This window comes from Sinocyclocheilus rhinocerous, unplaced genomic scaffold, assembly GCF_001515625.1.
Source record: "Sinocyclocheilus rhinocerous isolate Xijiao unplaced genomic scaffold, SAMN03320098_v1.1 scaffold13, whole genome shotgun sequence".
Taxonomy (NCBI): domain Eukaryota; kingdom Metazoa; phylum Chordata; class Actinopteri; order Cypriniformes; family Cyprinidae; genus Sinocyclocheilus; species Sinocyclocheilus rhinocerous.
The window spans coordinates 442,888-467,888 of NW_015627542.1; the positions used below are offsets into that span (position 1 = coordinate 442,888).

The 25,001-nt window shown below is 37.2% G+C and overlaps 4 protein-coding genes across 5 annotated transcripts in view; 3 read left to right on the forward strand and 1 right to left on the reverse strand.

Moving 5' to 3' along the window:
- The window catches only part of eif4g2b (eukaryotic translation initiation factor 4, gamma 2b), a 9,749-nt gene extending 2,077 nt beyond the window's left edge, over nucleotides 1-7,672 (forward strand). For both annotated transcript variants that reach the window (XM_016541395.1, XM_016541387.1), the window contains 16 exons: nucleotides 1,266-1,397; nucleotides 1,571-1,637; nucleotides 1,736-1,887; nucleotides 1,996-2,106; nucleotides 3,504-3,686; nucleotides 3,792-3,930; nucleotides 4,011-4,174; nucleotides 4,266-4,376; nucleotides 4,686-4,814; nucleotides 4,937-5,041; nucleotides 5,124-5,339; nucleotides 5,436-5,694; nucleotides 5,844-6,048; nucleotides 6,144-6,352; nucleotides 6,471-6,592; nucleotides 6,695-7,672. In XM_016541395.1, coding sequence (XP_016396881.1) covers nucleotides 1,804-1,887; nucleotides 1,996-2,106; nucleotides 3,504-3,686; nucleotides 3,792-3,930; nucleotides 4,011-4,174; nucleotides 4,266-4,376; nucleotides 4,686-4,814; nucleotides 4,937-5,041; nucleotides 5,124-5,339; nucleotides 5,436-5,694; nucleotides 5,844-6,048; nucleotides 6,144-6,352; nucleotides 6,471-6,592; nucleotides 6,695-6,760 — 2,103 coding nt within the window. In that variant the 5' untranslated portion in view covers nucleotides 1,266-1,397; nucleotides 1,571-1,637; nucleotides 1,736-1,803 and the 3' untranslated portion in view covers nucleotides 6,761-7,672. The remainder of the gene's footprint in view (nucleotides 1-1,265; nucleotides 1,398-1,570; nucleotides 1,638-1,735; nucleotides 1,888-1,995; nucleotides 2,107-3,503; nucleotides 3,687-3,791; nucleotides 3,931-4,010; nucleotides 4,175-4,265; nucleotides 4,377-4,685; nucleotides 4,815-4,936; nucleotides 5,042-5,123; nucleotides 5,340-5,435; nucleotides 5,695-5,843; nucleotides 6,049-6,143; nucleotides 6,353-6,470; nucleotides 6,593-6,694) is intronic.
- Nucleotides 6,792-12,337, reverse strand: LOC107730606 (trichohyalin). Its single transcript, XM_016541470.1, has 8 exons — nucleotides 12,065-12,337; nucleotides 11,107-11,247; nucleotides 10,132-10,332; nucleotides 9,860-10,047; nucleotides 9,482-9,695; nucleotides 8,634-8,732; nucleotides 8,457-8,524; nucleotides 6,792-8,382 (listed from the first exon to the last, which is right to left on the reverse strand). The coding sequence occupies exons 1-8, from the start codon at nucleotides 12,335-12,337 to the stop codon at nucleotides 8,229-8,231; spliced, it is 1,338 nt and encodes a 445-aa protein (XP_016396956.1). The 3' UTR covers nucleotides 6,792-8,228.
- Nucleotides 12,338-15,298: 2,961 nt separating this feature from the next.
- Nucleotides 15,299-17,473, forward strand: lyve1b (lymphatic vessel endothelial hyaluronic receptor 1b). The gene is made up of 6 exons (XM_016541480.1): nucleotides 15,299-15,380; nucleotides 15,488-15,653; nucleotides 16,008-16,147; nucleotides 16,395-16,817; nucleotides 16,909-16,990; nucleotides 17,068-17,473. Exons 1-6 carry the CDS (start codon nucleotides 15,299-15,301, stop codon nucleotides 17,243-17,245), a joined length of 1,071 nt encoding a protein of 356 aa, XP_016396966.1. The 3' UTR covers nucleotides 17,246-17,473.
- A 933-nt stretch (nucleotides 17,474-18,406) lies between these two features.
- On the forward strand, nucleotides 18,407-24,551 carry rnf141 (ring finger protein 141). Its single transcript, XM_016541405.1, has 6 exons — nucleotides 18,407-18,549; nucleotides 20,179-20,373; nucleotides 22,808-22,916; nucleotides 23,082-23,263; nucleotides 23,369-23,476; nucleotides 24,262-24,551. Exons 2-6 carry the CDS (start codon nucleotides 20,240-20,242, stop codon nucleotides 24,410-24,412), a joined length of 684 nt encoding a protein of 227 aa, XP_016396891.1. The 5' UTR covers nucleotides 18,407-18,549; nucleotides 20,179-20,239; the 3' UTR covers nucleotides 24,413-24,551.
- The last annotated feature ends 450 nt before the right edge of the window (nucleotides 24,552-25,001 follow it).

The following is a 25,001-nucleotide window of genomic DNA, read 5'->3' on the forward strand; positions in this document are numbered from 1 at the left end:
AGGTATTTGTACTGATGCAGAATGAGGAACAAGTAGTACAGCCTAGCGCATTTCACACAGGCTGTTAGATTCACTTTCGCCAGAAAGTCGTGTATGCCTACGGTTGAAAATAAATGATGTTTATAATGCCCGTATAAATGGTCTTATTTTTACGATTTAGTTTTAATCCAAATGATGCGTGTGCACAGTGAGTGAACATCGAAGATCACACAACAGAAGTGCTCTCTCTCTCTCCCTCTCTCCCTACCGTTAAGTAACTTGTGCATTGTTTTACGTGTTTTTGACATCCGACCGAACTATAAACTTTCCAGTGATGTCTGTGAGAAAGGTATATTCACTCAGCAAGCTCGTGCATCTGCACCGCCGTGTGCTCAATCCACTCAGCGTGCTTTGCTCATCTCACGCACATCAGCTATACAGGCGTTAATACTTGCATACATATACTTCGTAGACATCCTTTATCTCTAATAACTCCATTCTGTTGTCTGTGTTTTTGTCCGAATATGGCACTTATCACACGCTGTGTGGTATCGGCATTTGGTATCGGGGCATTTTAACGAGTACGAGTACAGGAGCTCAGTATTGGGCCCGATATCGGTATCGGTGCATCCCTACAGTTTAACTGTTCTAATTTAAGTATTTTATTCTTGTAATGGCAAAGCTGCATTTTCAGCAGCAGTTACTCCAGTCGTCAGTGTTACATGATTCTTCAGAAATCATTCTAATACACTAATTTGGTGCTTTTTATTATTAATGTTAAAAACCGTTGTCCTGCATAATATTTGTGTGTAAACCATGATCATTTTTCAGCATTCTTTGAATGTAAAATTCAATAGAACAGCTATTGTGATGTAATTTATGGCATCCTTCTTGAATACATTTCTTCTTTAAAATAAATAAATAAAATCTTACTGGCTGAAAACTTGACCGTGTATGTTATGGGTTTTACTCATGCAATTGATTGTTTCACTGTGGTGGAAATTATACTAAAATAAATATTTAGAATATATCTTACAAACCTGTTCAAATATTATTCATTAGCTAAATTACTTTGCCACTCCTAAAAACACAGCTCTCAGGAATGTTTTAATGCTGATTCTGACCATTAAAGCAACAACAGTGCATTTCATGTTTGAAACTAACCATTTTGTCAAAGTCATACCAGACATGTTAGGATAATGACTTAAACCTATAGATATCGACATCAATTTCATGCATTACAGAATTAGTATGGTAACATACTAATTCTGTCATCTGTCCTGTAGATCGTAGACAAAGCCCTAGAAGAGCCCAAATACAGCTCACTCTATGCTCAGCTATGTCTGCGTTTGGCAGAGGATGCACCAAACTTTGATGGCCCAACACCTGAAATCCAGTCATCACAAAAGCAGACCACAGTGAGTACCTGAATGCCATTATAAATTGTATGGCATAACTGCATTTATTAAGGGTTGTTGAATCTGAAAGAGCTACATGTATTAATTCCCAAATAAATAATTGGTTACCGAATTAATTGCCCCCTGTAGTTTCATTTTTCTAATAGTGCACCGTACTGTGTATTTGCCTGCAGACTTTTAGAAGACTTCTAATTACCAAGCTTCAAGATGAATTTGAAAACCGCACCAAAAATGTTGACCGTGAGTCACTCCCTCCTCCAACATCCTAGGTGTTTTTTATTGCAAGACATTATGCTGTGTTGCAGGTTTTTAACATTCAACTCTGTCTCTTCGTTTAGTCTACGACAAACAAGACAACCCTCTCACCTCTGAGGAGGAGGAGCAGCGTTCCATTGCCAAGATCAAGATGCTTGGCAATATCAAATTCATTGGAGAACTCGGCAAACTTGACCTCATCCATGAATCTATCCTTCATAAGTGCATCAAAACAGTGTGTATCCCACTCAACATTTCAGTCTATTAGTTCCACTCCATTATGTGCTTTGGTTAGTGGTGGCTCAGTGATTTTGATGACTCGCACTCTCTACACTATCTGTAGCTTTTGGAGAAAAAGAAGAGGGTCCAGCTCAAGGACATGGGAGAGGATCTGGAGTGTCTCTGTCAGATAATGAGGACTGTGGGGCCCAGACTCGACCATGAAAAAGCCAAGGTACCATTGATAGATAAATATTTAAACACCAATTTGCCTTTTACATTTTCTTATATTTAATGATCTTGTTACCAGTAACCATAAGTTTAAAGTACAAATTTATGTTTTTCACCAAGGAATATGATTGTTGTGCACATTTATAAGTGTTGAGAGTTGATTTGTGGTTTTGTTGGATTGTAAGGGATGAGTTTCAACCATGAAGCAATTGTCTGCAGCTTGTGTTCTTTCTGAAATTGATCCTTGAATAGGGTTGGGTATCGTTTGAATTTTATCGATTCCGGTTCCGATGCTGCTTATCGATTCCTAATTCCGATTCCAATAAGATAAAAAAATCCATTAAACAAATTTTAAGTCAAATATTTAGATGTCAAACATTTATTCTGTTTTATGTCTATGGTTGTATCAAAAAAATACCACAGAAAAAAAACAACTAGACTAATATAAATTTCAAACATTTAACAAATGAATTAGCAATAGCATAAATAAATAAAACTGAACAAATGTCAGGTACAGAAATTGAAATCAAAAGTTTAAAAACACTGTATAGTTTTATTTTCATAAATAAAATATTGATTAATCCTCATTAAATTTACAAAATATATTCAGTCAGTTAATGATTTTCTTTTGTTCTTTGATTAACATTAATGATAGGCAGCACGTTTATTAGACGGCTGTCTCTTTAACACCGAACACACACAGATCTAAAAAATACTGTTACACATGTGTTTTCTTTCTCATCTGTTTACGTTCACTTAAGACAAAAAAACGGCCGTGTTTATGATGATATACTGACGTATTTCGTGCATACTGGTCGATAAATGTGAAAAGTCAATTCTGGCCCGGAGCAACCTTTGTGGAAATGCACGGAACAGTTCGAGAATGGACATGGGTCGGGAACCTGCATCGGGACCACTGTTCTCTGTGCTTGCGCTTCAGTTGTGTGCGCTGCACGCAAACAGTGTGCAAGTTCTTTCCCTTCCTGCACTTAAATAGTTTAAAATCACATTAAAATGCGAACGCGGGAATCGTTAAGCGGAATCGAAATGCACATGTCTTATCGAATACCCGATTATTGAAAATTTGGAACCGGTTCTAGATACCCAACCGTATCCTTGAATGGTGTACTTTATTTCTCCTTGTGTCTAAAATTGGTCCATTTGCTAGAAATTGGCTTTGTATTTGTAAGAACCAGACATGACTGACTGGAATAATGTCATGGTGGCTTTTTGGAAAGTACCCATAGTGCCTTTTAAGTCTTGTTTTTGTGAATGGAACAAATCTTAGACTGAGATAAACATTTTTTTCTTGCAAAGCAGTTTTGAGGATGATGCAGCCATTAAGTTATGTGAGTGTAATTTGTGGGCATGATCTCTCATCCATTGTTGCTTTTCCCACAGTCTTTAATGGATCAGTACTTTGGCCGTATGCGATCCTTAATGAACAACAAGGATTTGCCTGCAAGGATTCGTTTCCTACTGCAGGACACCGTGGAGCTGAGAGAGAACAATTGGGTTCCTCGCAAAGCTTTCATTGACAACGGACCAAAGACGATTAACCAGATTCGTCAAGATGCAGTGAAGGTGAGTCAACGGGTTTTTCTATTTTGTTACTTTTACAAAAACTGTAATGTTACAAAAAAAAATGTAAAGTGTTTATTGCAAGTCTTTATCTTTCCCTCTCTGAAGGATTTGGGTGTTTTCATTCCACCCATGAACCAGGGAACGAGAATGGACTTCTTCCTAGAAGGCCCCTTCATGCCGAACAGGATTAAACTGGATAGAGAAACTCTCGGGGGATTGGCCGATATGTTTGGTCAGATGCCAGGTGAGTTTATCACCTGTCAATTGTATTTATGTTTGTTGAGAAATGTGCCATGTTCATCTTAACCGTATCTTTTTTTGCAGGTAGTGGCATAGGGACTGGTCCAGGTGTGATCCAGGACAGATTTTCCCCCACCCTAGGACGTCATCGTACAAATCCTCTTTTCAATGGCCACAGTGGACACATGGCTTCCCAACCACAGTCACAGTTTGACTTGGGTATGAAGCCTTTCATCAAGTCTAACCAGGTAAGCATAAAAGTTTTTGCAGCTCTTACAGCAATATTTTTTTTTTCAAAAACCATTATTATGAGATTACCAAACATCTATATATCCCTAGGGACAGAATCAGCATTTTCACAACCAAAACCAGAACCATTCAAACCAGCAGCAAGCTCAATCTAAGGACATGCCTCCACGCTTCAAGAAGGGGCAGCTCAATGCAGACGAGGTAAACCAGAGACACTAAGTGCTGAGTAAAACCAAAACATCTTCCACCCTGTGATTATAAAAAGACGCGTTATTCTGAGGGACTCCACTGGATGGCAGTTTTCATACTTTGTCTGTTCTTTGTTTCTTCCTGTTCTTTCTCTCCTCCTTATGCTTTTCTTCTGTCCCTCACTCTTAAACTGCCAGCCAGTCCGCTGACTGCGATTATGAGATATGAGGGTCTGAATTGTCAAAATAGTATCAAGCATTTTAATCTTTGTAACTAGCGTAATAATGTTTTGTATGTTTTTCCCATGATCCATGCTTACAGATCAGCCTTAGACCTGCTCAGTCATTCCTGATGAATAAAAACCAAGTGCCAAAACTGCAGCCCCAGATTCCCACCATGATTCCTCCCAGTGCTCAGCCTCCACGGACACAGACTCCACCACTTGGACAGGTAGAAAATTATCTCAGCTTTGTTGAACTCATTAGTTGGGGTTAATATCGCATGTCAATTAATTTAGATTCCATGGAATGACTTTGCATTGAAAAAAATCAAAGTCCATGTGCTCTTTTTAGCCTCCACAACTTGGTCTGAAAACCAACCCACCTCTGATCCAGGAGAAACCTCAGAAGACTACTAAGAAACCAGCACCTGCTAAGGAGGAACTGCTGAAAATGACTGTGCGTGTCTTTGTTTGTTGCACTACCCTTTTGTGTTCAAAGCTCAAAGTTTCTAATGGTTTACTGAATTTGTTTACAACAGGAGAACATTGTGACTGAATATCTGAACAGTAAGAACATGGAGGAAGCTGTCAGTGGTGTGAAAGAGATGAAAGCTCCCACACACTTTCTGCCAGAGATGCTGAGTAAGATCATCTTGTGTTCTCTGGAGAGGACTGACGAAGACCGGGAACAGGCTAGCACTCTTATCCATACATTGCGTACTGAGGGCTTCATCACTGGGGAAAACTTCATGCAGGTAAGTTACCTTGCTTTTTTTTCCCCTTAAGCAGTCCAAATATTTGTATTTAGTTTTTCATTATCTAATTTCCATAATTATGATTTTTGTCATCAGGCTCTGCTGAATGTCTTAGATCAGTGCCCTAAGATTGAGGTGGACATTCCTCTGGTGAAGTCATACCTAGCGCAGTTTGCAGCACGGGCCGTCATTGCTGAGTTGGTCAGTGTGGCAGAACTGGCTCATCCACTGGAGAACGGCAACCACTTTCCTCTTTTCTTGCTATGCCTGCAGCAAGCTTCCAAGCTCAAGGATCGTGAGTGGCTCACAGATCTCTTCCAGCAGAGCAAGGTCAACATGCAGAAGATGCTTCCTGGTATGTCTTCCTACACACAACTCTTGTTTTTCTATATTGATGTTTTGCTATTAAATAGGAATGATTTTGATCATGTGCTGTATTTAACTAGATATTTATCTAGTTATATAGATATAACTAGATATATTTAAGAGATTTTTGTTTCTCAGAAATTGACCAGAATAAGGACCGCATGCTGGAGGTTCTTGAGGGGAAAGGTTTAAATTTCCTTTTCCCCTTGCTGAAACTGGAGAAGGAACTGTTGAAGCAGATCAAGGCAGACCCCTCCCCTCAGGCCATCTACAAGTGGATCAAAGACAACATTTCTCCCAAACTCCACACCGACAAGGGCTTCATCAACATACTTATGACCAGGTAAAGCCCATTGAATGTGCACTGCATTCATAAATGGAGATATGCGAGACTGAGATTGATATAATTGGCGTCATTATTGTTTTTCCATTTAACAGCTTCTTGCAGTATATCTTTGCTGAGCTTGGCGTGAACGAAGGTGATGAGCAGCTGGCCTCCCCTTCTAAAGAGCAGCTGGACGAGGAGAAGCAACTGCTACTCTTCTTCAAGCCAGTCATGCAGAAGTTCCTCCATGATCACACTGATCTGCAGGTCAGCGCCCTGTACTCCCTGCAGGTGCACTGCAATGCCAACGCTTTCCCAAAAGGTACAGAAACTACTTTTTGTAACCTGCTGTGCCTGTTGCGATTTTCTGAATCAGTTAAACCATGACATTTTTTTTACTTGAGTATTGAGGCTCTGGGTTTTATTTTTTTGTAATTTAGGCATGTTGCTTCGCTACTTTGTCAACTTTTATGACATGGAGATCATTGAGGAGGAAGGTTTCCTAGCATGGAAAGAAGACATTTCCCAAGAATTTCCTGGAAAAGGAAAAGCTTTATTCCAGGTAAGTTTAACCACTGTAGTACTCGGTGTTCTTAAATGGAAAGGTTTTTACCCTTTTGAGTACAAGTATGTACATTTACAGGTGTTTAATCTTTCTTTTCAGGTGAACCAGTGGCTGACTTGGCTTGAGACGGCTGAGGAAGAGGAGTCTGAGGAGGAAGCTGACTGAGGAACCAGACTAGTCTTCTAGTACACATTAATTTCCTGCTACATGACTTGCTGTCTTCCCTTTGTTTCCTGCACTATTTGCAGTAGCTCACACTCAGCCAATTACAGTACACTGCTGCTAGGCTCATGAATTAAATGAAAGACGTAGTAATACCATTATAATAACGTTTCTAATGTGTTTTCTCGCATCATAACCAATGTCAGACTTGTTATCTGCTTTAGTTTCAGAACCACTATGCTTTTTCAGTAGAAAAAGTGGTAGCCAAATATTTCTTACATGTTTGTTTTTGTTTCACAAGACACAGGGCAGAAAACCTTTCAGCGTCTCAGCGGAAGTGAAACTGTTATATAGAACCAATGATTTGTTTACGGTCTGTCTTGGGGATTGATTAAAATGAATCGTGAGATCCTGGTTGAATGGCCTTTGTAGGTTACGCTGTAGACGCTTTTATTAGTGTTATTCTGGGTCGGTTGCAATATCCTTCACCCCTCGTGCATGATTTAAACATCCGTAAAACTGTAAGTTTCCATTTCTACCTCCTACTGAATAAGCGTTATTTAGTGCAGGCTTCTGATGTCTAAAGTTTTAGTCATGAATTAAGATCCAGAACATCTGCGTACAGTTTGATTTTGCACAACACACTACCTAATGCGTATCTCAGCTTTCCATTGAAGATGCAGAAATCAAGCTACTAGTGTCAACTTAATGCCTCTGCTGCCCCAGCCTTACTTCATTAATGTTGTCTGCAGTGTGTTCTGACTAGGTAACTGAAATGTATTCTCTGTTTAATGGCAGTAGTAATGTTGCCCTTCAGGTCCCACTGATCTGCTGCAAATTATTCCAATCTTAAACATCGAAGTGATGGATTATTTTAACCTGCCTTTTAATGGGTCCTTAAATGTAAAAGAAAATGGGAAAAATCCAGAAAAAAAAACAAATGAGGTGAAAGGCTTTTGCCCTTGTCAATAAGGGGTTCTCAGACAACCTTTTATTGACCGGTGTTTTAACTGTATTTGACTAAGTTAATCTTGTACGCTTGCGTTTGCCAACATGTTAACTGCAATCCAGTTGTCAGAAAGGAAATGGCTTGAGATCATGTCATTGTAAGGCTGTTTAGTGCTGTATTCATCACCACTATTGCGGAATTCACAATAAAGGAAAAACTTGATCAGCTAAAGTGTTTGTTGACATCTTTTGTAAGAAATGCTTTTGAGAATTTTACCTTTCATTGTGCTAAATCTCTTCTAGTGAAGATAGAACTATTTTACCAGAATCTATTTTGTTTATTTCCACAGGGATACAGTACCATTTGTTTTGGTGGTTAGCACAACATTAAAGTATATTTTGTAGGTTAAAACATTTACAAAATTAAATTTAGGCAAATTTAATCTAGTAGGAGATTTAGCAACATGTTTACAACCAATGTTTTGTTGTTTAGGCAATATATCTAAAACTAGACATTTTACATTTATTCCTCATCAGTGGGGATCCAGAAATATTCCACTTTCCTGTTTCTCCTTGAAAATCCCGATTCATGGGTGTCTGCCATTGGTGACAGCTCGCTGAAGTGAGCTGGGCCGATGTCCCGTCCAACTCGAGGTGCAGCCACCCTAAACATCGTCCTGCTGAGCAGATAAGACTAATTAAGTCAATACATTTACTAATCAAAGATTAGCCTTTGATAAATAATACGTACCTCCCTGAACTCCTCTCTGATTCCTCAGTGTTGAGGTCAGGCGTGGAGATATACACAGGGTCTCCTTCCTGTTGTGTGCATGTTATTTAATGCTGTTATATAGTAACAAAATGAATGTGTTTACACTTGTTTGTTTTGTTAATATATTGGAACGTAATTACAGGCAAGAAACATTACCGTGAAGTTCCTTGGTGTGCCATCTTGATTTTTCAGGATCTTAACCCTCTGGTCGCTTTCAGTCATACACAGGAAGTAGCTCTTAATATTAGCTTGACACTGAAGTGAGATGCAAGCATGTGTTATTGTGCCATCAATTCAAAGAGAAAAAAAATGTAAACAACCATTTCACAAGGTCATAGTTCCATTTTGACAATTTTTTTTTAGGGTTTTTATTCTGTCATTGTCATTGTTATTATTATTTAATGTTGTGCCCATGAATATTTAATAAAAAAGTTTTTATTTCCATGCATACACGACAAAATTAACAGTAAGAATTTTGCTCAGAATTTTGGATCGGTAAGATGTCTTCTAAGAAGAAAAAGAAAAAAACCTCTTATGCTCACCAAGCGTAAAATACATTAATTTAAAATACAGTAAAAACACTTAATATTGTGAAATATTATTCCAATGTAAAATACATGTTTTGTATTTTAGTCTATTTTAAAATATAATTTATTCCTGTGGTGGCAAAGTTGAGTTTTAAGCATCTAGTTTTCAGTGTCATGATCCATCAGAAAGCATTCTAATATGCTGATTAGATGCTCAAGAAACATTTAATTGTTATCAGTGTTGAAAACAGTTGTGCTGCTTAAAATTTGAGTGGAAACTGTAATACCATTTTTTTTTTCCAGAATTCTTTGATAAAGTTAAAAAGAAAAAAAAAATTTAAGTAGAAATATTTTTGTAAATGTCTTTACTGTCACTTTTGATCAATTGTATGCATCCATGCCTACTATAAATATAACTTTAATAGAGCAAAATTCTGTGTTTATTCAAGATGGACACATAAGGAATTGGGGACATACTGCTTTGGTCTGTCTCAGAGACTTAAGTTCCTCCTGGGCTCTGATGACTTCTGCCAGAACCTGGTGTTTCTCTCTCCAGCTGAGACACTCCCTGGTGCGATCTTCCCTCTCCCTCTCAGCTAAATGTCTTTCCTGCTCAGCTTCCTGCTGAGCTTTATTGGCCCTTTCTCTCTGCTCTTCAGCGACCAGAGCTCTGCGTCTGGAGTTCACCTCCCTATAGAGAGAGAGGATGACATTGACAGACAGCATCATGAACTATTTAGCTTTTATTGCATTATAATGGCCTGAATGCTGCCACGCCAGGATCCATTCACAATGATAGATCCATTCACAATGATACCAAAGATAGGTGGCATTACTGAAGGCTTTCGAGCTTACTTTTCCATTATCTTCACATTCTCCTCAGTCAGCTCCTTCAGTTTGTGTCGTAACGTGTTCCTCTCATCCTCCAGCATTCTGTTCTCCTCATGGAGAGCCTGCTTTTCTCCTGACACCCTGTCTAGTTTTAGCTTGGTCTCGAAGTAATTCTTTTCAGCTTGTGCTAAAAGTAGCTGGACATCATTGTGCTATGGATGACAGTATGCAAATTAATTAAGTGAAGCCATATATTGAATTATTTAGCATTTATGTGTTTGATGTTGTATCTGTACCTCTTTTTTCAGCAGATGTAGTTCTTCACTGAGCCGTGTTTTGCCAGCTACTGCGAGATCTTTTTCTTGCCTGCTGTCTATTGCCCGAGCCTCCGCCAGTGCCCTGCTCTTGTCCGCCTCTGCTCGTCCTCTATCAGCATCCTCAGCTGCCCTAGAGCACAGTGTCGCCCTCTGCTGGCTGAGATGCAGCTTCTGTTTCAACTAATTATCACCAAGGAAAGAAGAGTCAAACATGGTTTTAATTAGGTATGTGCTCAGCTACGACTAATTTCAAAGTCGTTTAAATGGACATTTTGTAACCGACTGGTCGACTCATCTAAAAGAAAACCTCAGAAGATAGTCAAAAACATGATGTGTAATATGCAATCCACTTTTAAATGCTTTATTCATGAACCATCCTTAAATTATTCCAGATACATTGTTATTCGAGTTGTTCTTATTTTCCATCAAATCGTTAAAATTTACAACACTGACGGCAACAAAAGCAGCAGACGTGCTGAATGAAAATGCAAATTCACTCTCAGACATTAGGTGGCACTTTTGGACAAGCGGAAACACAGCGGTTTCAAGGGTTACCACTGTGAACAATTTTATTAGGCATTGTACCAAGATAACATTAAAAATGTCAACGAAATCTTTCTGAAGAAACTCAGTGCCCTTTCATACATTGTTTCCCCCTTTAAACCGGTAAATAAGCTCCTACATCTTGCTCTTTTTCCAAGTGGTAATTTCTGAGAGGCACTGAATGACACGAAAAAAACACATGTATGCAAGGTCTGGGAGGTGAAATTAAATTAATTTGTTATCCACTCCAGATATCCACTTTTTGAAATAATGTATTATTTCTAAAAAGTATAGCCTAACATTAAAATCACTAAATTTCGACTACTGGACTTGTATTTCAATGTCGACTAGCAGTAGCAGTAGTTCTGCTCTTCTACATTGACTATGATTCCAGATGTGTAGTGTGCACACCTCTTTAATTTGGGCCTGGAGTTCCTGGTTGAGATTGCGCAGGTTTCTCATGGTGAGCTCACTCTCAGTCCTCATCATGATCCTTTCCATGTGAATTTCATTAGACAGATACTTGTTCTCCTTCTTTAGGTCTTCACATTCCTGAACAACACAGATACGGTGGCAATGAGGGACTGTATGCATCCAGTAAGACACAAAATATATTTTGAAGAATGTTTCAGCTTTCCCAGCTTGTTGAAAATTCTATAATTTATACTTATACTTTATACTTATTTATACTTGTATATTTATATTTAATGCTTCTATAAGTTATACTTATAGTTTGTTTTTAATTCTATCTATCCATCTAGATAGATAGATATTTTGTTTTAGTATAATTGAGTTACTATTATAATTTTTTAGTTCATACTAATATTTTGAATCATTTTGTATTTGTATATTTTCCCATTTTCAATTTTAATTTTAAAGTTTTAGTAATTTTTGTGTATTTGTCATATTTAGTAGTTTTTTTATACACAAACACACGTTTATATATAGCTACATATATATAAACTGAACAACTGAAAAAAATGCAGTTAACATTTACTTTATTTCAAGTAAACGTTTTTTTTTTTTTTTTATGGTTGCACTTTTAGTTTCAGGGTTTTTTTTCTGGTTAACTCTCTTTAATCTGAAAAGAAAAAAAATCTAAAAGACAACATATATATGGAAAAGTATTAGTTTTATTTTTTATTATTATTATTATTTACCTTGCACTGAAAATGACTTATTTACAAATTATTTTTCACAGGTTCATGTCAATCACATGAGGCCCAAGTCAGAATATTTGAGAAAGACCTCAAATACAAATAAAGAATTCTATTAACTATTAATGTGTGTGATCTAGTAAAATACACCCTATGTTCTGAATGTGCAAACAGGACATTGCCCTAATGTTCTCCATTATGTCAGCACCTACCTTCCTCTTCCTCACTAGTTCTCCCTGCAGGTGGTTGATCTGCAGGAAGGAGCCGCTGGCACTCAGAGCACTCATGGGTCGGACTGCACGTACAGGTCTTCGAGGAGGATGCGTGGGTTTAGAAACTCCTTTAATCTCCTCAATGCTTTCGAATCGGCCGCTCATGTTGTTGCTGCTGTGAGAAAGAGACTTAAAAATACCGCTGTCTAAAGCAGGGGTCTTCAGTGAAGTCAGAGCCTGGAGCTCTCCATGAGAGCTGGCCCTTAAGTTCATCGCTCTGAAAGGACGCTAAAACCAAATGCAAACTTTATATTTTGAGCTGAAATGTGTTTTCCTCCTGCAGACCCAAAGTCCCTGTAGACGTGTATGGAATGGGAACTAAGGAGACTCACCAACATGCAGCCTAGTTCAATAATTTATGAGGAAATGTTATACCATCTCACAGGGAGCAGAAACTCTATGCTACCAAAAGGGATCAAACACCGCTCATCTCATCCTTGACTAATTGCACTATAGCCTCTCAACATCCTGAAATGAGCTTGTTAGGGTTAACACCATATTGGTAATGATGCCAGAACTGAAGACTTACTAGATTTTTATATTTTCTGAAGAAAATGTGACTGGTGTTTACCAAGAGAAACCTGCTAGCAAGAAGTGTTAAGGGTGGTTCCTCAAAAGTGTCTGTGATATTCTGATCATTACATATGACTCGGTCTATATCAGTCTCTTGGAAATTCCCCATTTTATCACCCATCAGGCAAAAATGTTGAACCCATCTTACATCTCAGGTATGGATTGTAGTAAAAAATTACCTCAAGAGGATTTCTGTATTATTATTACTGCAATCAGTGCTGGTCTTAGACTTCTGGGGGCCCTAAGCAAAACTTTGTCAGGGGGCCCCTGTCATGTTGATTCTTGTTAAAGTTACTAAAGTTATTCAGTGAAGAGCAGTGAATGATTCTCTCATTTTCTTTTGTTGTTTGATTAATGACAGAGACAGCAGCAGATTTATTAGGGTGCTGTCACTTTAAGACCGAATGCACAGATCTAATATACTGACAAGCACTGGATTACTTTCCCAACTGTTTATGTTCACTTTAGACATGGTAACTGACTGACTTTTGATTTTTGTGTGTATTTGTCCATTAAGTGCAAACCACAAGCCCAAGGTAGTCTGTATGTTTCACTCCGTCTTGGATCACAGGCACAGAAAGCCTTCTGGGGAACAGCATCTCTTTCCGAAAGGAGATGTTATGTAGGAAGGGCAACAGTGCAGCACTTTAAAAGAACAGAATGCGGCATTGCATTTTCATAATCGTTGGAAGCCAAAATCAAAAACGAAACGAAAATTCTATTAATCGCACCACCTTAATCATTAAATCATCTTTGAGAGCAAGGGGGCCCCCTGGTGGTTCAGCGGCCCTAAGCAACTTGCATTCTTTGTGTATAGAGAGAATAGCACTAGCTGCAATAACGTTGCAGTTTTCATCTGTTGCTTAGCAGGTTGCAAGGGGCTGTTCAAAAATAACACGCTTTTGCATTCAACTGTGCTGCTTTTATTTTGTTTTTCTATGTAAACATGCACTGAACCCTTAAGGGGCCGTTCACACAGAATGTGATTTTGCATTTCTCTGTGCTGGTTTTCCATTGTTTCTCTATGTAAACATGCGCTAGAGGGACATGTTTGACTGTTACGCCTACCTATTTTGAAAAACGGACTGGCCTGCATCTCACGTTTTTAAACACAAAATGCGTCCTGTGTGAACGGTTCCTAACGGACTTTGTTCTAAGAGTAAGTTTAAGATAATAAAAAATATTAGATTCAAGTCAAATCAATATTTCATATCCATATTGTTATTTATATTGTGATCACTCATTGTCACAATTTCACAAGTGAATAACACACTAAAACATGTAAATAACATACTTAAACTATTATTCAGAATTTTTCTGAATTCTATTCCTACTATAGTACTAGTCTACCTCAATAACACCAGATCCTTTACAAGTATATACAAGACTGATTCCCTTTACTTTGCAGAGGAAGGAAACTCAAACCCCTCTATTGTAAATGTATTATTCAAGCAGAGTGAAGCGGCACAAATAAGAACAAGTTCCACTGGCCCAGATAGCTCTGTTTGTGATTTTGCTATAACTATTAACTGCATAACTGTATTTGACTGAACAAAAACACTTTTTTTTTTTTACTTTTTGTGACTTCAACTAGTTTAGTAATATAACAAGCAGAGTACACTAAATTCTTCAAATGTCAAAAGAATAATATTGAAAATCCCAGTCAAAACCTTTTGTCATGGTTTATTTCCTGTGCTCTCAGAAAAGTCAGGGAAAGATGCATTTATGTTCCAAGTCAGGAATTTAGAGATTAGATAATCATTTGAATCTGCAAAAATGGTACAGGATGCTTTTAATAACTTCCTGTCATTTTCTACACCTCCCCTGTGGGTTAATTCAGAGGAGATGCTTTCTATGTTTGCCAGCATGCCTGACAAGTCATCACTATACACTAACACAGCCTGTAATTTACTATTCACGGTCCCAGAGCTTCTCGCAATAGCATGCAACTTTGCTGGTTGCTTTGAAAGTGATGTGGTAATGAGCCTTTCTGTTTATTTAGCCTTCAGAATCACAGACAACACTGGAAAGAATGACCTGCAGAAGGAAACGGGCCTAATTCAGCAGTCTTCTGCTAACGTCACAGATGCTACACATTAGGCTTATAAAATTTTCACTTGTCCAAGGACACATTGAGAGGAAATATTTTTTCAGTTGGATAACAAATCATCAAGGACATCAACAATGTTTTAAGTCAACATTTACAATGAATTGAACTTGAATTAAATGGCTAGTCATTATAACAACAATTTAATACATTTTAGAGAGAGAGAGACTTATTTACTTATATACTTAACGGAGTCAGATGTGACTCCAATATGGAATGGAAGTCAGATATTTTTCCAACTTGTCCAGAATGTCTATATGTGCATGATATATCAAATGAGTTCAAAGATATTTGACATTAACTGGTGCACAACCACAGGAAGTGAAAGTTTTTTAGTTGTCCTCTGCCCTAGCTGTAAATGCCCTCATTGGGAAGGTCATCTTACAGATCATCCTCAACCTCCTGTTTCCTATTTTTATGGGTCTCTTTCTGCAGCATCATCAGAATGATTGTGTTCAAACTTCTGGACAGTTTTGGTGGCATGTTCTGCAGTCATGGCTAGAGTCTGGTTACAATTATGTCTACCGCTCTTCTTATTTACAAGCACACTCTGTGTAGATGTGAGTCTAATCCAAGGTAGGTTTATCTCTTTCTTGTTTTGTTGATTTAAATGCAATTTTTAATAGTTTGTGAATCTATACTTATGCACTTTATTAAAACCATCTTTTGTTGGTTGCTTTTAGTCCCTACAAATGATGGAATTACTGGAGTATTGTTAGTCCAAACCAAGAACAATGTGTGCAGTTTTAATGCCACCACAGCCAAAGAAGCATGTGAGGCTATTAAAATGAGAATTGCTAAAAGGGCTGAAGTGGAAACCGCAAACAAAAATGGCTTTCAGACATGCAGGTAAATCACTATTTAATGAGTGACAATTAAACAGACATTATAGTCAAATTTAAAATATGATTGTAGATATATGGTATTGATCTGCTCTTTTAGGAAATATGATTTTTGTTTTTAAATAACACTTAAAAACCTGGATGCCTTATATACATCATTTCAAAGTACAATACCAGACTCATTTAAATTAAATATAATATGGGCATTCTTTACGAATGTCCAGGACACAGACCTACAGCGACACTATATGTGTGTGTGTGTGTGTGTGTGTGTTGGTTAGAAGTTAGAAGTTTTTGAACTCTACAGGTTCTGTTTCTTCTAAGAGATTGCACTCTTAGAAGATATGTTGTTTTCACACAGGTTTGGTTGGGTTGAGGAGCAAATCGCTGTTATTCCTCGAATCGAGAAAAGCGAAAAATGTGGTAAAAACAAGTTAGGCGTTTCTTTTTGGAGAGCTGACATCAGCAAAATGTTTGATGTTTACTGTTTTAAGCCAGCAGGTAATTATATGTATAATATGTTTCTGAAAATGCTTTCATCATAATAATCAGTGTCTTGAAATTGGGAATAATGATGTTTAAAATGTGATTTTAAAAAAAAATCTACAATATGCTGATGTGTGGACTTTGGATTTTTTTTTTTCTTTTCTTTTTTTCACAAACATGTAATTGTAAACTTAAAATCAGTAAATAAAATCAAGATAATAAAAAGGATTATCAGTAAAATGTCTCTCACAATGCACCTCAGGTCCTAATGGATCATTTGAAACAACATCAAGCAGGCCTCAATCTACAACAGGAGGAAGAACACCATCAAACAACCATTATTCCACTAAAACAACCCATCCATCATCCATTCAGTCAACCTCTACTCCTGCCTACACATCAAGATCCCTTCCTCCCTACACAACCACCCCATCCATTTCCTTTACTTTCAACACTTCCTCCACAACAGTTATAACACTTAGTTTTTCTAACATCAGTGAAAGTTCCCAAGCAGCAACAAGCCCTCTGTCTCTTTCATCTCCCAGAACTTCACGCAAATTCTCAACCTCATCCCCCTCGTCTTCCTCTCATTCATCCACTTATTTTCTTCTTCAGCATAGTTCAACTCCAACAGGTCAGCCTGCATTGTCCCAGACCACTACACCTAACAGACCATCCATTAGAGGTTGGGTTTTGAAACTTAGATCACCTCCTTAATAATTGAATAACTTTGCAAATTCATTTTATCACACTCTTTTGTCTTCTTTATATTTTAGCAGCTCCCAAAACATTTGTCGTCATTTCCATCGTGCTACTGTTCTTGCTGGCAGCAGCAGGTGCAGCTTGGTATCTCAAAATGTAAGTGTTTAATCCACTGTCATGAGAAAACAGTTGTTACATGCATACTCTTCACTGACTAGTGTGCTTTGCTTTAGTAAAAGAGGACAACGGTTTCCATCCTGGACCAGAATGAGGCCAAAAGAGATTATTGAAACCGAGATGTGGAAACAAATAAGTGAGAGGAATTGTATGCCAGAACAGACCAGCAAAGACAACAACAATAGCAAATGCAGCATCATCCTTCAAATGGAACAAGACCCGGACTCACCCTAAAAAAACACCGCATTTTTGTAAAAAAAAAAAAAAAAGTTCAAATGTCAGGCCTACTTTGTTTTTAGTTTGCTGCTCATTTAATTTTCAAATATTATTTTACTTTCAAATATCAATAACGGATATAAATACTAACTGTTCTTAATAGTGCTGTATGATAAGGCTAAATGATAATAATTTGTACTCTTTCAATTCCTTAGTTGTACTTGTTGTCTGCAAGTATCAAGGTTCAATAGACCAATTCAGAGTAGATGTCACAGTTATGTCCCTTGCAGCTGCGCGCGCATAGTGGTTGCAGAAAAACACTGGGAACAAGTGGAGATAAATGGGTAAAATCCATGGAATAAAAGAAAAAAGTATTTTTGTGCCTTTTGATGTCAAGATCGGAATGCAAATAATTTTTATAGAATACTGTCGTCATTTGAAGCTAAACGCAGCGTTTAAATGGACATACTATGGATGAAAACTGCTATGATTACTCTACTTTTAAAGCATAAATTCGATTTAAACAATAGGTCTACATAATATTCACATATGCTGTTCATAGGGGACGTATTGTATTAGCCCTACAGTTACAGCATGAAATATTATTTAAACCTTACTATTAACATTTTTACATAACATTTATTTACTTTATCTCACAATTCTGACTTTTTTTTCTCGCAAATGCAAGTTTATATCTCCTAATTCGGACTTTATAACTCGACTTAACTCAAAAATAGTGAGTTTGTCAAATCTGAGGGGAAAAGAGAGAATGACGAGTTGTTTTTCCTTATTAGAATTGTGAGATATAATCTCGGAATTGCGAGAATAAAGTCAGAATTTTGACATATAAAATCAAATTTACCTTTTTTTATTCCATGGCTCCATAGACTGCCACTTTAAAACCGACATTTTCTGCCTCCAGATAGGCTCCGCCCACAAAAACCGTCATCCCTGTTTCGGATCTGTAAGACTATCCCACTCTCTAACGTCAATTTCGTTGAATAACAGTGTTTATCGCTGGGTGACAAGCTCTTGTAATATGCGGAGAACATTTTGAAAATGACATCTAATCAATATAATTTATAATCTTTTTAAACCTAACTATTTTGTACCCTATCCGTGAAATTCTCTATCCGTAAAGGCTATCTCTCCCGTGTTTTCTGCAACCATGATGCACGCGCATCCTGAATGTTTACAAACCTATAATTGGTCTTATAGACCATTGAGCGTGCTCGTGACATCATCAACCCGCGTCAAGGTTTTCTTGTTATCATCCTACTTGTTATCTCGAATATTTGCCTGGATAAAACAAATGTCAACAGGTTTGTAGTCACTTATTTTCATCTCGCTGGTTTCTTGTTCATTTGTAGCTAATACCAAGTGTTGGGTGTGTTTCCATTACGGTCTTTATGTATTGTTTTGGCTAGCCAAGCTAACACTAGTAGCAACAGTAAATGTTTTATATCAACATCGTCTATATTTAAAACACCTTTTTACATTCTGAAACAAATGTATATGGCTCACTTGTCTACTTGGTTGTTACGTCTTTTAAAAGACAGTTTGTTATTTTTGGTAAACGATAGGGTAGGTAAGAAGATGAATAAACACCTGTTTATTTCGAAAGTATTGTGGTGGTGCACATTTATTATGAATAAATGTTTCGGGATTAATGTCACTAACAACATGAGACCTTCATCGATATCTATGAAAAATGACTGATGTAGCATGAGTAATTAATATTAATAATATATAAGTAGAGAGGTGAGTCATTTAATATCAGCAGTTTAATATGATTTATTTGTGGCCATGCTTTTTTTTTTTTTTTTTTAGCACATCACGTTCACATTGTTTCTCTGTAGGTAACTTAGCTGACTAATAACATGAGCATAAATTTCATTTTATCAATATTTTAGGGTAAAATATATGGGCAGTGGGAACCATGTTTAATTTCCCATTTCTCTACCATTACAATTGTATTCTCTCTAAATTTGAGCGAAAGGTTAAATTAGGGCTGGACGATATGGCCAAAATTGATATCACGATATATTTCTTAATTTCGGTCGATACGATATAATTCCGATATCGATATGAACACTATTTATCTGAAATAGAAATCTTTTGTAACATTATAAATGCCTTTATCATCACTTTTGATCAATTTTAAGCATCCTTGCTAAATAAAAGTATAATTTCTATAATTTCTTTCCCCTTCAGAGATACATTCATATAAAACACCCGCGCTGTGTTATGATTTTGAAACGTGCAGTGCTCATGTTTATTCAACGAAGTCAAACGGCACAAATAAATCAATGTATGGGAAACACTGGTAATGTATATCGAAATATCGGAAGTGTGTTTAAAAATCATATCACCGTTATTGAAAAAAAATATATCGCGATACATATTGATATTGAATTATTGTCAAGCCCTAGGTTAAATTAAGAAGTTAAAAAGTGTTTCATTGAAATGTGATTGTTATCCCTTTGATTTGAGAATGATTCAGTAGCCTATCATGAAAAGTAGCCTATATTTTAAGCAAGCAAGTTCACATGATCAGGTGTCACAAAATTACATCTATTAAAAAGTCTCTACATAATACCATTTTTTAACCAAAATCCCAAAACTCTATTTACAGTTTTGATTCCTAAGTTTTCAATGTGGTCTCAGAGTTTTGGACCCCACCATCTATGACCCTATGAAGAAATATTTAGTTTCTGTGACAGGCCACCATTTCTTTTGACACTTTTGAGCACATTTGAGCTTTTTGAACTGCACTTAAATATACATTTGGTGTGACAAATGAATTTGACATACAAATATTCATTGTATGCTATCAATTAACATGAGGTCATAAAATTCCATGTGAAAGAAAATGCTGTTTAAAGTAGTTTTTATGAAGTGTAGCACGTCACACTGTATGATGTGTCATGTCGACATTCTCTCTTATCTAGAGCCTCCAGCAGTGAATGAGGTCTAGAGTTGTTTTGGAGCAGCCCTCCATCTGGAGCCAAGATGGGCCAGCAGTTTTCTGGCCAGGCAGTGACCAGACTCCCTGAGAAACTGATCAAACATGTGGGGCTAGTGCGTGACAGTGGCTACCTCACCTATGATGAGTTCTTGGGTCGTGTGGCAGAGCTCAACGATGTGTAAGTGAGGTGTTAGGATTAGTAATTTTAGTGACACAATAACCTGCTGCAGTTTGATAAGAATGTGACGTCCCATAAAAACCATAATATTACTGATGATATTAAAAGTAGTGCCAAGTTCTGTCATGAAACTCTAGATGGCGTAGACTGATGGGTCGTTAATACAAACTGATGATATTCACAGTGTTAAACTACTTGGCAGTTGGCACAGGCTGATTGGTTTATTTTGCATATGCAGCCATTGAGCTTACTGCTTTACAATTAAAATGCTTGTTAGCATTCACTAGAGCAGTTCGCAGCATGCTTTCAGAGTTCCTCTGAAACCCTCACCTTCCCCAGCTCCACCTGTATACAGTGGGGAAAATATTTATTTGATCCCCTGCTGATTTTGTAAGTTTGCCCACTTGCAAAGAAATTAAATTGTAATCTGTAATTTTTATGGTAGGTTTATTTTAACGGATAGAGACAGAAAATCAACCCAAAAAATCCAGAAAAAACACAATATATAAAGGTTAGAAATTGATTTGCATTTCAGTGAGTGAAATAAGTATTTGATTCCCTTCCAAAAAAGGCAACAAAGGAGTGGCTCAAGAAGAAGCACATTAAGGTCATGGACTGACCTAGCCGGCCTCGGTCTGGAGCTCCGTGCAAGATCTTGCCTCATGGGGTAAGGATGATCATGAGAAAGGTGAGGGATCAGCCCCGAACTACACGGGAGGAGCTTGTTAATTATCTTAAGGCAGTTGGGACCACCATAGTCACCAAGCAAAACATGGTAACACACTACGCCGCGATGGACTGAAATCCTGCAGCGCCTGCAAGGTCCCGCTGCTCAAGAAGGCACATGTACAGGCCCATTTAAAGTTTGCCAAAGAACATCTAAATGATTCAGAGAAGGCTTGGGAGAAAGTGCTGTGGTCAGATGAGACCAAAATTGAGCTCTTTGGCGCACGGAGGTGGAAACATTATGCTTTGGGGCTGTTTTTCTGCTAAGGGTACATGACGACTTCACCGCATTGAGGGGCAAATGGACGGGGCCATGTTCTGTAAAATCTTGGACGAGAACCTCCTCCTTCCCTCCTTCAGCCAGAACACTGAAGATGGGGCATGGATGGGTCTTCCAGCATGACAATGACCTGAAACATACCACCAAGGCAACAAAGGAGTGACTCAAGAAGAAGCACATTAAGGTCATGGAGTGGCCTAGCCAGTCTCCAGACCTCAATCCTATAGAAAATCTGTGGAGGGAGCTGAAACTTCGAGTTGCCAAACGACAGCCAAGAAACATTAAGGATTTAGAGAGGATCTATAAAGAGGAGTGGATCAAAATCCCTCCTGAGATGTGTGCAAACCTGGTGACCAACTACAAAAAACGTACCTCTGTGCTTGCCAACAAGGGTTTCTGCACCAAGTACTAAGTCATGTTTTGCTTGGGGATCAAATACAAATATTTTGGTTGGTATTCTGTCTCTATACGTTAAAATAAACCTACCATAAAAATTACAGACCCTTCATTTCTTTGTAAGTGGGCAAACTTACAAAATCAGCAGGGGATCAAATAAATATTTTCCCCACTGTAGGTCTGCTGCAAGTTATTATATATGCTACAGCAGCGTAGCAGATCCACATTACCATGCTAAAATGTTCAGAGTTCTCATGATATAAATATTATAATATTAAATAATATATATATAAAAAATAAATGTATAATGCAATTTCCCTCTTTCTTTCTTTTATATAATGCTTACCCATAAAGTGTTTCTTTTCCTGCAAGGGAAATCTAAATGTGAGCTTATGTTAGTAAAATGTTCATAAGCTTTGGATGGTAAATGTATCATTGAAAGCTGTTTAAAATTATTACTGGAACATTTTTCTGTAGGAAATATTAGGACTTTATTACATCATTAAAGAAAGAAACAATCTGGGTTACAGCAAGGCACTTACAATGGGATTGTGCAATGGCCAATTCATAATTGTTAAATTACTTACAGTTTCAATTGTATAGCCACAAGATGTAAACAGTATGTTTGTTATAATGATTTTGGTGTGAAACAAATCTCTTATTAACCTGTTCTGTGTAAAGTTATTCTGAATTTTACAACTTGTCAAAATGACAACGCAATTTAATAAACTCTAAAACCCTAAATCAATGGTTTTATGTTAATTAAATAATATTAATGAAACAATAATATTAAACTTTTTTTAATAATAAGAATTTGTAAATTTTATTTTTAAAGAAAAAAAATAATAAAAAATACACATATATATATATATATATATAATGTATTACTGTATTTATGTAGGTACAAAAGTAAGAATGAGCTCACTATATTTCCTGCTTATTTTTAAGTTTGGAGTTTAATATGAAGACATACACATTATCCAGTCTGATGTGATGTGATAGGTAATATGATTTAATTTTTTTTATACACAGAACTGCTAAACTAGCCTCTGGACAAAATAAACATCTTTTGTTTGAAGTACAGCCGGGATCTGATGCAACAGCGTTATGGAAGGTTTCTGTGAGAATAGTGTGCACCAAGGTGAGATTAATGTACAGACCTCTGAATTTATAGGTGGAATATATTAAAATGATTTTCAATCTGAATAATATAGTCATTTGCTCTGTACTGCAAATTTGAAATGTGTGATTGATGTTTGTCTAGTGTGGGATGGCAATTGTTACTGCTCTCTCTGTGTGCTTGTAGATTAACAAGGAGGATGGAATGGTGGAGGCCTCCCGTATTATGAATCTGTACCAGTTTATCCACCTCTACAAAGACATCACCAGTCAGGCAGCTGAAGTATTTTGTTCAGAGGCTGCAGCAGAGGGATCCTCTGGACCGCTGTCATCAGAAGACACCTGCCAGGCCAGCATGTGGATGGGCAGGTATTTTACAGACTGCATTTGTTCTGTTTACCAAATCTGCACCTGATGTAATGATGCATAATAGATGACTCATTGTCTCACCAAGCAAAATTTGCTCTGTAACAGGGTGAAACAGTTGACTGATGAGGAAGAATGCTGTATCTGCATGGATGGGAAAGCAGACCTTATTCTGCCCTGTGCACACAGCTTCTGTCAGAAGTGCATTGACAAGTGGTAAGAATCTGTGATTCATTATCATGATTTATTAATGGATTACATGATCAGCCAAATAATGAAAATTCTGTCATCATTTAATTTACTCACCCTCATGTTGTACCAAACCTGTATGACTTACTTTCTTCTGTGAAACACAAAAAAAGCTATTTTAAGGGATGTTGGTTCCCATTGACTTTCATTTTATAGACAAAAAATACAATGGAAGTCAATGGGAACCAAAATTGTTCACCAACCTTTGGATACCAACATTCTTCAAAATATCTTCCTTTGTGTTCATCAGAAGAAAGACAGTCATACAGATTTCAAACAACATGAGGATGAGTAAATAATGAGAGAATTTTCCATTTTTGGTGGACTGTCTCTTAAATGGATCAGTTTAACTAAATAATTAAATCTGTCATCATTTACTCTCATATTGTTCCAAACTTACTTTCTTCCATGGAACACAAAAGCAGAAAATCCGAATAATGTTTTGGTCAGAACTGTGACCAGTTCAGTTTTCAAATTTGTGAACTGAATCCAAGGTTTGCAGAGTTTTTTCAAACCAAATGTTAAACTTTTTAAGACCAACACAAATAGAATGAATACCATAGGTCCGTACAGAACAAAGCCATAAAATCTCAATATAACTCATGTATCTCAAGATTCCTTTCCTTAATTAAACCTACTGAAAGTATAAAGAAAAATGTCAAACAGGTTTGGATCAACATTATGACCGTAAAGAAATGACAAAATCCATAAATCATTTTAATCAGCCATGAGTGTGTCTGTGCCTCATATAGGAGCGGTCAGAGCCGAAACTGCCCCGTCTGCCGGATTCAGGTGACTGCCGCTAATGAATCATGGGTCATGTCAGATGCTCCCACGGAGGAAGATATAGCTGGGTACATTCTCAATCTAGCGGATGAAGCCGGGCACCCACACAGACCTTAAAATGAAGCACTGTGCCACTGTCATACTCACTGTCTCCCCATAGCAGATGACCTTCTTTAAACAGTTATTTCATAGGGTGACTGTGGGTATTTGTTGCACTATATAGTGTCACTCACTGGAGGCAATAACTGCTGAGTTTTTGACTTTAATAAACTATTTTTAGGTTAATGCATCATATTATAACACCTGACATGACCAAACCATAGACTTGTGACTGTGAACTGTATGTAGGTAAATGCTAGACAAGATGTAGCTGTAAAATTCATTTCCTCTCTGCACTTGCCGTTTTATCTTGTTTGTGAAGTAATTGCACTTAATTGCATTTGTTCCGTAAAGGCCTTGTAATACCTGAATAAGCGTCACAGTATCAGCATGTGCAACAGTTTAATAGTATTGTTGCTGTAATTCAGTCACACATGATTCAGTAACATTAACTGTACAGTTGATTTGCATTTATAATCTTAGGTTTAACGGAATAACTATAGTGATCTGTTTGACATGAACTCCTTATCTATGTGTAAGTTGGATCAATTGTTAATTATAGGGCATGACTCTCATATAACATTCATTATGGAACGTAATTAGGATG

Bases quoted from the DNA above. Each gene is read 5' to 3' on its own strand.
- LOC107730606 (XM_016541470.1), bottom strand. From the start codon at position 12,337: ATGAACTTAAGGGCCAGCTCTCATGGAGAGCTCCAGGCTCTGACTTCA. The intron at 10,333-11,106 runs GTGTGCACACTA...GGTGATAATTAG, and splicing joins TCCAGGCCCAAATTAAAGAG to TTGAAACAGAAGCTGCATCT. The intron at 9,696-9,859 runs GTAAGCTCGAAA...CTCTCTCTATAG, and splicing joins AATGTGAAGATAATGGAAAA to GGAGGTGAACTCCAGACGCA.
- lyve1b (XM_016541480.1), top strand. From the start codon at position 15,299: ATGGCTAGAGTCTGGTTACAATTATGTCTACCGCTCTTCTTATTTACA. The intron at 15,654-16,007 runs GTAAATCACTAT...GTTTTCACACAG, and splicing joins AATGGCTTTCAGACATGCAG to GTTTGGTTGGGTTGAGGAGC. The intron at 16,991-17,067 runs GTAAGTGTTTAA...GCTTTGCTTTAG, and splicing joins GCAGCTTGGTATCTCAAAAT to TAAAAGAGGACAACGGTTTC.
- rnf141 (XM_016541405.1), top strand. From the start codon at position 20,240: ATGGGCCAGCAGTTTTCTGGCCAGGCAGTGACCAGACTCCCTGAGAAA. The intron at 20,374-22,807 runs GTAAGTGAGGTG...TTTTATACACAG, and splicing joins GTGGCAGAGCTCAACGATGT to AACTGCTAAACTAGCCTCTG. The intron at 23,264-23,368 runs GTATTTTACAGA...GCTCTGTAACAG, and splicing joins GCCAGCATGTGGATGGGCAG to GGTGAAACAGTTGACTGATG.